Here is a 13,955-nt window from a genome sequence, read left to right as displayed (position 1 = left end):
GCCCCTCCCACGTTCATGCTCTGTCTCTCTCTGTCTCAAAAATAAATAAAACCTTAAAAAAAAAATTTAAAAAAAAAGTAAATAAATAAACATTGAAAAAAATTTACACAAAAATAAACTCAAAATGGATGAAAAACCTAAATGTAAGACAGGAAGCCATCAAAATCCTTGAGGAGAAAGCAGGCAAAAATCTCTTCGACCTTGGCCGCAGTAACTTCTTACTCAACATATCTCCGGAAGCAAGGGAAACAAAAGCAAAAAGGAACTATTGGGAGGGACCTCATCAAAATAAAAAGCTTCTGCACTGGGAAGGAAACAATCAGCAAAACTAAAAGGCAACCGACAGAATGGGAGCAGATATACACAAACAACATATCAGATAAAGGGTTAGTATCTAAAATCTACAAAAAACTTTTCAAACTCAACACCCAAACACATAACCAGTGAAGAAATGGGCAAAAGACATGAATAGACACTTCTCCAAAGAAGACATCCAGATGCCCAACTGACACATGAGAAAATGCTCAACATCACTCATCATCAAGAAAATACAAATCAAAACTACAATGAGATACCACCTCACACTTGTCAGAATGGCTAACATTAACAACTCAGGCAACGACAGATGTTGGTGAGGATGCAGAGAAAGAGGATCTCTTTTGCATCGCTGGTGGGAATGCAAACTGGTGCAGCCACTCTGGGAAACAGGATGGAGGTTCCTCAAAAAATTAAAAATAGAACTACTCTACAACCCAGCAATTGCACTACTGAGGTATTTATCTAAAGGATACAGGTGTGCTGTTTCGAAGGAGCACATGCACCCCAACGTTTATAACAGCTCTATCAACAATAGCCAAAGTATGGAAAGAGCCCAAATGTCCATCAATGGATGAATGGATAAAGATGTGGTGTGTGCGTATGTATATGTGTGTGCGTATATATACATACATCCATTGAATGGATAAAGATGTGGTGTGTGCGTATGTATATATACGCACACACATATACATACGCACACAATACACACACACACACACACACACACACACAAATGGAGTATTACTTGGCAATCAAAAAAGAAGGAAATTTTGCCATTTGCAACTACATGGATGGAACTAGAGGGTATTATGCTAAGCAAAATTAGAGAAAAACATATATATGACTTCACTCATATGAGGACTTTAAGATACAAAATAGATGAACATAAGGGAAAGGAAGCAAAAATAATATAAAAACAGGGAGGGGGACAAAACATATAAGAGACTCTTAAATATAGAGAAAAAACAGAGAGTTGCTGGAGGGGTTATGGGAGGGGGTATGGGCTATATGGGTAAGGAGCATTAAGGAATCTACTCCTGAAATCATTGTTGCACTATATGCTAACTTGGATGTAAATTAAAAAAATAAATTAAAAATAAATAAATAAGTAAATACATCTTTTTAATAAAATTAAAAAATAAAAGAAATCACATCCAAACACATAAACCTGGCATCTAGTTCATTATTGCTATAATAAGTAACTATATATTAATAAACATCTAGAATTTACAAAGTCATTTTCATCTGACAATGTATTTTTTAAAAATCCTTTATAATATTTACACTAAACAAATGAAAGCATAAAGATTATGGGACTTTCCAAAGTAATATAAGACTCTTTTGTTACAAGCTTAGTTATTATGAGACCTCAGCCTTTGTTTGCTATGTTGAGAAAAACTGCTCTAAATCCTAGAGGACAGAGCAAAATCAAAGAAAATAAAAAAATAACCATTCTCTATATCATATCTAGTAGTAAAATGAAAGAGGTAATACAACATGCAAAAATTGCTCATTATTCTCAACTGTGGGGTTGAAAAAAGGCAAGTTTATAAACTATAAATCTAACTCTTCTCATGTCTAAGTAATGGACCAATGAATTTTTAATGCATTAAGGAAGTCTGAACTATAAATAAATGAGGCATGCTTTTACTTTTCTCTTTGTCCAAAACTTGTCATTCTGCTGTGATAACACATAGATCAACATTAACTTTAAGTAAATAGTATTACGACCAGAACAGCCTACAATAAAATGGTACTCAAGGCTTAATGCTATTCACCTTTGATGATTGACAAATTAGCCACACTGGTCAATGGCAAAATTAAAAACTATAAATGCTCAGGTAAGAAGGTATGCCTATGAATTTTACTTAAAAAGATTATATACTGAAAAACTTCAGTCATGAATTTACCTTATCAGCTTTGAGCTTTCTAAGGAAGGACGGATTGTCATATCCTTTTGCCTGTCTCGCCTCTTGCAAATGGTTGATCATCCACACGTTCTTTCTCTGCTTTGCCAAATCAAGTGCTGATTCACCCTGATAAGTAGAAGAAATTCATATTTAAAAAACTTTTAAAGCACTCCCATAAAAATAAACTGACTGAACAATTAGTTCACTAACATTGTTTTGACATCAGGCAAAGTCAAATACTAAAAGAATCTAAACCATTACATATTACTTATGCTCTCCCATTCAAGGTACAATCAGTAAGAGTATTTACTCATCTTATTCTATACATTCTATTTTTGCTTGCGTTTTGGCTTATATTAAAGTACATCAAAAAGTAGGTATTTCAGCACCTGCTGGATCAGAGGCTATCAAGTTTATCGGTTATTTCATATCTTTGTTTTATTAGTAATACTTATTACTACAAAACATCCTACTAGAATACTAAATTGCCAGAAACCTCTCAGTTTAATTTCAATAATGACAAAGGTCTGAAGAGAATAGGGAAGAAGAAGAAAAGTCAACTTCTATTTCTCCTACTGTTGTACTATCATCTTAAATTCATTCACACATCCAGAAATTTCCAAAGAGAATGAGAACAGTAACAAAAAAATAGTGAAACTCAAGTTGTGGACCTGTAGCTTTTAATCTCAAGAAGAAGAATGCCAAAGAGTAGAAGTGAATGAAACTAGTATGTTTTAAAGGAAGAAACAAGATATAAGCGCCCCCAACTCTAGATCTATGCTTCTTTTTGCCCTTGTTAATTTCAAATCTTCTTTCTCATTAGTGAGACACCTACATTTCTATTCTTTTTAATATTCTACACTATTTATCTACTTTAAATATAAAAGTAAAGTGAAAAATTGTGTCTGCCAAAATTTTAAGAATGTATAGATGAATATTCAAAATTACTTAAAAAAGGAAAATACTGAAATTTTGTGAAAAACTAGATAAAAACAAAAGAATAAGGAGCCTTGGAGAGCTTTACTTATGAGGGATGATTATTTATCAAGTATAAAGTACACTCTATGAAACAAAAAAACACTAAAAAATAAAAAGCAAACAAAACACAGCACTACCACCAGTGGCAACAACTGTAACAATACAACAATAACAACAAAATGCCCAACCAATCCTTTAATAAAAGATCAATAGTATTTAATAAGGCACGGGCTTAAGCTAGGTGAGTCTTCCACAAATAGGAATATTTACTGTAAAATACCTCCTTACCTATTCAAAACTTCTATCACCTAAGTTGTAAGAACCAGCTAATTAATCCAAACTATAAAGATTACCTGAATAAAAGCAATCCCTTGGGTAACAATTCCCAGAGAATATCCTGCTGTTGCCTCGGTCCAGCTGAGCATCCCTTCCACTAGAGGGCCATGTGACACCTAAGGATTGCCTAGATAAAAAGATGGAGGGAGCTTTAAGAAATCTTTCAACTATTCCTCTAGTCTTCTGACTGCTTTTGTATAGTTTTTATTCAGCTGGTAAAATAAACAAGCAATTAATTTAAAGAATGATACTAAAACCAGGGTTCTAAGTCAAGTCTATATTTGATTACTCCATGTGTCAGCCCAAACAGTAAATTATAATAACAAGAGCAATAACAACAAGAGTCATGGAGTGTTTATAGACTATGTAACTGGTAATAAAAGAAATATTTCAAAGGTTTTGGTGAGATAAACACTATGGAAGGTGGAAAGGAGAAAATCACTTTTTGCCTGAGGTTGAATTTCATTGTTAAAACTAGGAAAATTCTTGTTTGGAGACCATCTAGGGCAGTTACTTAAGAGGTAATAAAAACTATTTTTAGAAAAAAGTATCTTATCTCATGTCAAGAAACCACATAAGATTTTTTCCATATATATATTAACAAAGCTCAGTAATCTTACAGCCTGCACAAGGTAAAAATTATGCTGTTTGATAATTTTAGAAAGAAAAATGATAAATGCTTGGGCAGCACTCGGAGATTAATTGTCCTCCCAAAACTCAATTCATCTAAATTTATCTGTATAACCAAAACACGTGGGAGAGGGTAAAATATTATTTTTTAAAAATTCACAAATGAGATGCTGTAATAAAAAGGGATTACTGCATAGGTCACTTTAAAAAAATCCTTAGTATCCCAAATCATTTTTCCCTTCCTTATTGTTATCATTTAACAAGACTGGATTTATTCCATGTAACTATTATCTGGGGCCACGGTTCTTAAATTCTTTTGAGTCATATTTCATGAAAGCCATTGACCTTCTCCCCAAAAAGCACTGATGCAAGTAATTTTTTGGTAACGATTTCAGGGGTTCATGGGCTCACCCTCTAACCAAAATTCACTAGTAAGTCCCAGATTAAGAATTTCTAATCTAGAGTATATGACCACTCCTGATCCTTCTAAGGATCAAAATAGTCATTTTAAAGTTACCTTATTTTGAAAAAAAAATCATGTATTTACATATTAAAAGAATTGAATTTTTTATTCAAATAACTAATTTATAAGGGTAAATAATATAAAGACAGATTTCTAAGAAACTTAAATTTAATTTTAATTAGAAAAGCTATTTTAGAAGAAAAAGGATCAATATTTTTATAACTATAACACAAAGTATAATTTTTCATATTCTTCGAAAAGTACAACTTTTATTAGCTATTACAGCCAGATTTGCAGACTATATCTTTTTTGTTATAATTCATGATTATCAATTAGTCTCTTTCTTAGCTCTCGAAATGAAAGATGGAAAAATATACAGGTATAAATCAACTTTGTCAAATTCCTGGACAAAGAATCTACGTTGTTTTCAATTAATTAATTTTTCCCCTGTTGACATTCATATCAACTTAAGTTTACTTAATTTGCTTGCTATTCCACATAGCTAAAAGGCACCACACCTCAAATTATAATATTCTTACCACCCTCACCCCAAGAAAGTCTTCCTCCTTCAGTCTTCACAACCTCAATATATCACAAGACAGTTATTCAAACCAAAATCTAAGTCATCAATATTTCTTTTCATCCTCATATCTAATCTACTCTAAACTATCATTTTCATTTCTACTCTAAACTATCATTTCCAAATCCATTCATTGCTCTCCATTGCTATTCCTACAATTGTAGGCTAAACTAACATCACCTGCCTGGTTTATTACAATAGCCTAACTGATCTTTACCCATCCCCTCCATTTTTTTTAATTCTTCAATGCATTCTCCATCAGCAACCAAAGTAGTCTTTTAAAAATATTTAAAACACAAAGATTATAAAGCCAGCCTATGTAAATCCTCCCAAACTGCTTCTCGTGACTGAGAACACAAAGTACCTTATCATGGCCTTGCACGATCTGGCACCTGCCTTCCTCAGTGATTGCACTCCTGTGCTCACTGCACTCAGTCCAGGCTGTCATTTGCTGCACCTCTAACAGGGCAAGCTTACTCCTGACCTTGGGACTTGCACTTGCAGGCTCATCTACGTGCAGTTTCTTCCTCACATGTCTTTGCATAATTGATCCCTTTATCAGACAAGTCTGAAAGCAATGTCATCTCCTCAGAGGTATTCACAAGTCATTCTCACCTCATGTGGCCCCTTCATCCCTCATCACTGTACCACATTTGCCTATGAGGATGCATATGCATGTGTTTTTACTTATTGTCTATTTTCTTAATACAATGTAAATTCTGAGAGAATACAGACTTCATCTATCTTAAACACCTGGACTCCCGAGCACTGATATTTGTTAAATGAATGAATGAATGAATGAATGAATGGTTTCCATTAGAAGGTGGTGACTAGACTTCAGCATATGGAATCTGGAATGCCAGATTCAAGCAGAAAAAGCATCTAATACTTCACCTTTTTAATTCCACAAAAAGTGCATTTTAAAACAAAAATCTACTTTTCCACCAGTGTGGATAAAAAGATTAGTTTTCCTCTGAAAGTGTAAGTGTTCCCTGAGCAACTGAAGCAACTCCTTAAACTTTATTTCCTTTAAAAATAATGTCACTCCAAATAAGTCACAGAAAGATAAATACTGTATGATCTCACTTATATCTGTAATCTAAAAAATAAAACAAATAAAACGAAACCAAGTTAACTGATACAGAGAACAGACCAGTGGTTCCCAGAAGCAGGGGTTGGGGGTGGGTGAAATAGGTGAAGGGAGCTGAAAGTTAACAATAACTTCCATTTTTAAAATAAGTTAAGTCCTGAGGATGTAATGTACAGCATGGCGACTACAGTTAATGCTCCTGTATTGTAGGGGCGCCTGGGTGGCTCAGTCGGTTAAGCGTCTGACTTGAGCTCAGGTCATGATCTCACAGCTCGTGAGTTCGAGCTCTGCCTCAGGCTCTGCGCTGACAGCTGAGAGCCTGGAGCCTGCTTCAGATTCTGTGTCTCTTTCTCTCTCTCTCCCCCTCCTCCACTCATGCTCTGTCTCTCTCTGTCTCAAAAATAAATACTACTGTATTATATATCTGAAAGTTGCTAAGACTGCAAATCTTCAGAGTTCCAGTCACAAGAGAAAACAAAGTTTTGTGACAGATGCTGATTGGACCTGTTGTGGTCATCTCCTGACAGGTTCAGGTTATACTGTACACCTGAAACTAGTAAAATGCTGCATGCCAACTATACCTTAATTTAGAAAAATTTTAAATAATAATAACAATGATATGATGATGATGATGATGATGATGATGTAACTCCAGAAGCTATCAGAGAACTACATTTCAAACTAACTTCTTTTTGTCAATAGCCAATCCTGCTTATACAAGTCAGATAAAATTAAAACATTAATAAAAATAAAAAAACCAAACATGAATTTAAATAAAAGTTCTACAGGCACAATAATTATTTTACACTGTAGACGCTGGACTGCACTAGTTAAGAAAGCTACATTCAAGCTTTATCCTATCTTGGTACCAAATAATTCACATGCCTGAACCTACAAACCATTAAAATTATAAGGTTCAAATTATTTACATCATTTCAAATATCTCTCTTACCATTACCTTTCTGTTGAAATTCATTACAGATTATTTCTTTTACTAAGTCTAATAAAAGTTTATGCAATGGTTGGGGCGCCTGGGTGGCTTAGTCAGTTAATTGTCTGACTCTTGATTTGGCTCAGGTTACAATCTCACAGTCACAAGATCAAGTCCTGCATGGGGCTCCACGCTGGCAGTGTGGAGCCTGCTTGGAATTCATTCTCTGTCTGTCTGTCTGTCTCTCTCTCTGCCCCTCCCATGCTTGCGCATGCTCTCTTTAAAAAAAAAAAAAAGCTTATGGGGCACCTGGGTGGCTCAGTCGGTTAAGCATCTGATTTCAGCTCAGGTCATGATCTCATGGCTTGTGAGTTCAATCAAGTGAGCTTGAGCCCCGCTTCAGGTGAGCTCAAGCCCTGCTTCAGGCTCCACACTCTCCTTCTCTCTCTGCCCCTTGTGGGATTCTCTCTCTCTCTCTCTCTCACTGTCCCTCGCTCACTTACACTTGCTCTCTCAAAAATATACATACATACGTACATAATCTCATCTTTATGCAATGGTTAATGCGAAGTGCAAGGGCTCACTATTTATTTGAAAAGACATTAAATTTACAATCTACACTTCAAAGACTTAAAGATCATGATCCAAGTGAAGTTATCCAAAAGTCTATATGTATAAAAAATATACTCTTAAATGGTCTAAAAATACATACTACTAGCTTCAAATTCCAGAACTGTTCAGTCATGTTATCACAATTTTTAGTATTACTGTAATTTCAATTACTGTTAAAATTGGTTCTATCTTTTTAATAATGTAACATATTTTGAAATATATTCCTGGGGCATGATCACTTTAAGAATGGCTGTCCAGGGGGCGGGCACCTGCCTGGGTGTCTCAGTCGGTTAAGCATCTGAGTTTTGATTTTGGCTCAGGTCATAATCTCGCAGTTCGTGAGCCCCACATCAGGCTCTGCACTGACAGCACAGAGCCTGGCTTGGGATTCTCTCGCCTTTCTTCTCCTTCTGCCCCTCCCCTGTGCCTCTCTCTCTCAAAATAAATAAACATTAAAAAAGAAAGAAAGAAAGAAAGAAAGAATGGCTGTCCAGTACCAAACAGAAGAGAAACAATGCTCTAAAGCAATACAGATATAAACATAAGGTAAACTCACTAATTTTTTCATATGGGGATATTAGCCTTAGTCAAACTCTTCCTTTCCTGTCCTTTAGGCCTTGAGGTTAGCCCAATTTACTAATCATAGTGTTAAAAATGTTTCTGAGCTTCCTATTTAAGAACATTTGGGGGACACCTGGGTAGCTCAGTAGGTTAAGTGTTGACTCTTGGTTTCAGCTCAGGTCTGATATCATGGTTTGTGAGATCAAGCCCCATTTTGGGCTCTGTGCTCACAGCACAGAGACTGCTTGAGATTCTCTCTCATCTCTCTCTCTCTGCCCCTATCCCACTGGTGCTCTCTCTCTTTTACAAAATAAATAAGTAAACTTTTTTTAAAAAATTAAATTAAATTAAAAAAAACATTTCAAAAAGCAAACTTTTCTCTCTATAACTTCAGAAGTGGCAGGGAGGTATAATAGCAGAGTGTCAGAAAAACTAGCTTAGAGGTAAAGCTCAAGACTACATAAATCTTCAGTCTGTCAGAAAATATTTAGAGTGCCCATCATGTGTCAGGCCCTATGATATGCTGACTTTCCTCTTTCAATATTTTATTGTCAGATATTCAGCCATTCTGATCACTTTGGGGAAAGACAGAAAGACCTGAAATTTAAAAACGAAAGAAAGAAACTTTTTCTCAATTTCTTATAGTTTCCAACAAGATATTTGATATCTACTTTTAACTAAGTACTTTTAATTAAACTCATTTTTAAAAATTGGTTAAAATTTTAAGTAAATTAGGCTCCATACAGCTAGTCTAAGCTATATTATTTTAGCAGTTTAACCTCAGAGTAATTGAATACAGAAAGAACTATTCAATGGAACATAATTAGATGCCCTGATCCAGCAGGAGATAACCTACTTTTTGATTGCCATTTCAGAATATTGTGTGGCTCAAATGTCTTTCAAATTTAATTAGCACATCTCCCTTAAAAATTTAAGAGATCTGACTCCAAAAGTATTATGGTTTATAGTCAAAATTAAAGAACACTTGTCAAAGGGCACAACGTTATTTATGAATTCACATTATTGAAAGATGATGTTTCAAAGTTTAAAGTCATTTCACAGAAAGAATGGTGCCAAACAACATGGTGGATCCTGAAGCTTTAAAAATAAAAATGGTTAACCAAAATTTAAGACTACTAACAGAACTGTCTTTCAACTACTCATGAAATGTCTGCAAATTTCTAAATGTTCAGAATGCAAATGTTAATTAATTGTGCTTTGCTCTTAGATACTCTTGTATACTTTTCCTGGATCAGGCCAAACATCCGCGGGAGAGGTATTTACATTTAATAAATCTGTAAAGGTCCTGATCTTTAAAACAAGACAATTACAAGGCAAAGAATCACTGAAAGTTTTTATGCATAATGTGGTTTAACTACAAACATGTGATTCTTTGTACTGGTCTTCTTAAAGAAACCAGAAAATTATTCCCTTCACCTATGAAGATATGGGTTATGTAATTTAATTTTCAAAAGAAAGAATTCACAAATGAAAAGGCCATCAAAATCTGGCAATTACTTCAATACTACAAGACAAAAGTAAATAAACAAATCTTTCAAAACAAATTCTTGCATGGAAGCAAAGGGTGTGAGCTTAAATAAGACGTTTCTTCCATCTTTGACAGTCTGTGAAAAAATCTAGTTTTTTATTGAGGAATTGAGATCTTAACAACATTTCACATAACATAATCAATACAGGGTATTTTTACCTTGATATTCTGGGCATCAACATTAGCCCCAGCTTCCAGAAGAAGACTAATGACTGTGGTATTCCCTGCTAGTACTGCCCAATGCAGAGCAGTGTTTTTGTGATACTTGTCACCAAGGTTAACTGAAACATTGAATGTTAAAAGCAATCTAGTTGGATCCACACTGAAAAGGAAAAAAAAAAAAAACAACAACAACAACCCTAATTTCAATTATAGAAATCATTACAGATACTAAACTGATCGTGGTTGCATTTGCATCCCATTTTGGAACACTTCCATTCTAACCTATACTCAACCTTATAATCAGTAATGAGACAATATTCTAATCTGAAGGATTAAATATGTGCAACACCTATACAAAGTTCCAAGAGAGGGCATACGTGGTCCTGACATTTTCTGTTTTTCATTAGGGATTGAGGTCTTAATACCTACATAATTAAACAATTAAATTTTTTAATTAAAATCTGGATTGTTCCAAAAATATTTTCAAGCTACTTACTAATTAATATATCAACCTTGTCAATATACAAATAATGTGAAAAAAATCATTTTTAAAAATAAGATAACATCTTTCATTCTTAAAAACTGCTAAAAGAGGAATAGATTAAGGATACCGTAACTACCAAGGTCAAGGTAAGCACAAAGATTCAAACATTCAAAAAGGTAATTGTCATACACTATGTACTCATAATAAGAATTTTAAATATTAGCAAATAGAACATTAACTGCCTTTTCCCATCATTTATTTTACATTTTATTATGCTGACAATGATCTGAATAAATATTTTATGATGGTTACATACCTATGTGTTCTATAAGCTGCCCACATTAAAGGTGTCATTCCATTCTGATCCATCATATCTACATCCTAATAAATAAAAAGAAAAAAGTAAGACAGTAAAAATTTCTAAGTTCCTACAAAACTTACTTGAAAAATCTAATTTGCATGTCACAGGAAAAGCCAATATAACACTCTTCAATCAAGGGTCATTTATGAAACTTTTTCTAACTTTAAAATAAAACCACCTATTGTCACTAAATATTTTAATTAATGGGCATATAAATATTTAATTGACAAAACATTAAATATGTATTTAATTATCATATATTTATAGATTTCCCTTTTCAGATGCTTTAATCAGCCTTTCAATGTTTTGCATTTAAAGATCCTGACCTACTCTTCATCTTTCATCCACAAATGAGAAGTTAAATGATTTAAGTGTCCAAAAAACTTATTTATACAAATTCGTGATAAGAAGGAATAACGAAACCCTGTTTACTTCTAGTCATTTCAAAACAAAGAATAAAAAGACCTATCTTTTCAATAAACTCAAAAAAAGTCTGCTTCCTTTTTATTTTATTGGTATGCACGTACATTTTTAGAGTCAAATAACTTTGCAAAGTTTGTGGTGATAAAGCTGTTCTCTGCCTTTCTCCCCACTATTTTCACCTCTTTTAGCTCATTACTTTGGTATTTACCCTCCACATCTTAAAGTAAGATGCATGAATTACTACTTTTTGATTTTTCAGTTTTAGGCATTATCTTCTGAGACTCTTCGGTATGCAAAATGAGAATTTTTTACTCTTCCTGCCCCATAACAAATATGCACCTTTCTATTCTTTCAAGAGATCTACTGTATTTTTGGTTCTATAAATATTTGATATTTACATTATTACAAATGTATATGAATACTATTCCCAGCAAAATAGTGATTATTTTATTTCTCCTACCCAACTTTGTGCTTTCCTAATGGTACTTCCCCCCCGCCTTTTGCTTAGTTTTTTGACAAATTAGAATTAAAACTATGATTTCTTTAACCAAAACTCTTCCCTAGTTACTTAAATCTCCTTTCAAGACATCCTGATGTATCAGGGATTCTATCAGTTTCACTTCTCTAAAATTATCTCTCCTAACTCCAACCTGGACTAATTATCCTCTATGCCTGAGGTATTTGTCCCATTAGCTAAAGAGAAGTTCTTTGAGGATTAAAATTGTTATAAAATTCATCTTTGTATTCTCAGTGCCCAGCAGAGTGAAACCATTTGTGAAGTGATCAAAAACCATTTGTGAAGTGAAAAGACATGTTTCTCTACCTATTTGTTTGGGAAAGGCATAGGCTTTTAGACAGACATGGTTTTGAATTCTTAGCTCTACCACTTACTAGCTAGAAGACTGGCAAAATCACTTTAATTCTCTGAGCTTCAGCTTCCTCATTTAAAAACGTGAATATATAATGGCTTCCTAAGAACCCTGTGATGATTAAATGGAACAATGTGTGTAAAGCACCTACAGCCTAGAATATAACAGGCTATGTGTTATACATATAACACCCATGTGTGTAAAGCACTCTATAGCCTAGAATATAACAGACATTCAACAGATACTAAGTTTCCTCTTCTTCCCTTCCCCATCGCCCAATTCTGGATTATATAAAAGTAGCAGCTGTAATCCAAGTTGTGTTATCTAGTATACCAGTCATGCAGAGAGGACAGAGTCATAGTCGAGTATACTGCAAAACACTTTAAAACTCTATGCAGCAATTCTCTTGAGCCACTGATACCGAGGGAATATGCCTCAAATGTGAACATTTTCAAGGGTATTGAGGCAGAAAAAATGTTGAGGAAATAGTACATTAGACAAACTAGACTCATCCTTGGATATCATCAGTTTTGTCCCTCGTAGTAAATACTGTAATCAAATGGCATGCCTTATCCATTATAAATCCATTTCTGGATTCATGTTAAATGTGGGTGGGAATGTCCTATGTAACCTCATTCGATACTTCCAATATACACACCGATTTTTTTTTCAATAAAAATCTTTACGAAAATCTTCTCAGAAATGACAAGTTTCCTTGTTTCTTATATGAGTCAAGCACTGTAACTTATTTTACTTCTTTCACTGTCCTAATTTCAAGATAGCTCTACTAAATTTGATATCCAAGTAAGACAGACATGTAAATTCTTTAGTTTCTTCTTCCTTCTTAGTTGTCTTTTCCTATCCTTTTAAAGAAGTGACAGTATTAAAAAATATAAGTGAAATTAAAAATGTAAAATAATGCCACATCTATAGAGTACTAAAAGAAAAATGAAATTCAACCTTTTCTTTCTTTGGATCAGGATTTAAAACTTGGTACTTCTTTTCCAAGTTCAGCCTGGACGTATGGGTATTCTCTATTAGGAAGAATTAACAAGCCCAGATCAAAAGCTTATGGGGATTCCATGATCAACAGGGCTCCATAACTTAGCATTTTCCCTTTTCTCCTGAAAATCATCCAAAAGAATTGGTAGTGAACACTAAATATATTTTAACAATAGAGCTAAAATGAAACAAATGTGAGGAACAGAATGACAAACTAAATGGAAATGTTATGCCCTAAGAATGTAAAACTGATACAATTAACAAAAAAATGGAGAAAAAAATGAAGACAAAAATGGAAAAAGAAGGTTGGAAAGAAAGTGTGAAGAGTGCCTAATCTGTAATAGCTATGAGTCCAAGGATATTACTTATAGTTAAAAAAATCAAGTAATGGAAATGTACTTATATCTACCAGAAAGAAGTTAACACTAAGAAAAACAGTATTATAGACTAAAGTCAGTGAAAGGGAAGAAAAAGAAAAAATAAAAATATAGTAATTTTATTATTACTTATAATTGGGAACTAATCAGAACTAATAAAATTTGAGCAAACATCTGACTGAAATAAAACAGACAGAGAACTGTGTGACTATCTGAGGGAAGGATTTACCAAGCAGAAGGTAAGATCAATCACAAAGGCCCTAAAGCAGCAGTGTAGCAGAGCCGCTCAAGGAACAGGAGGAAGACTGGTGTGTCAAAG

The 13,955-nt window shown here is 33.9% G+C and overlaps 1 protein-coding gene across 3 annotated transcripts in view; it reads right to left on the bottom strand.

Annotated features, from left to right (window-relative positions):
• ZDHHC17 (zDHHC palmitoyltransferase 17) overlaps positions 1–13,955 on the bottom strand; it is a 104,436-nt gene that overhangs the window by 45,922 nt on the left and 44,559 nt on the right. For all 3 annotated transcript variants that reach the window (XM_081796219.1, XM_081796217.1, XM_081796218.1), the window contains 3 exons: positions 10,921–10,985; positions 10,118–10,280; positions 2,229–2,354 (listed from right to left, as the gene is read on the bottom strand). In XM_081796219.1, coding sequence (XP_081652345.1) covers positions 2,229–2,354; positions 10,118–10,280; positions 10,921–10,985 — 354 coding nt within the window. The remainder of the gene's footprint in view (positions 1–2,228; positions 2,355–10,117; positions 10,281–10,920; positions 10,986–13,955) is intronic.

The sequence above is a fragment of the Panthera onca genome, chromosome B4 (assembly GCF_046562875.1).
Source record: "Panthera onca isolate mPanOnc1 chromosome B4, mPanOnc1 haplotype 2, whole genome shotgun sequence".
Taxonomy (NCBI): domain Eukaryota; kingdom Metazoa; phylum Chordata; class Mammalia; order Carnivora; family Felidae; genus Panthera; species Panthera onca.
Note: the sequence above shows the minus strand (reverse complement) of the source record. Positions and strands in the feature narration are given on the sequence as shown.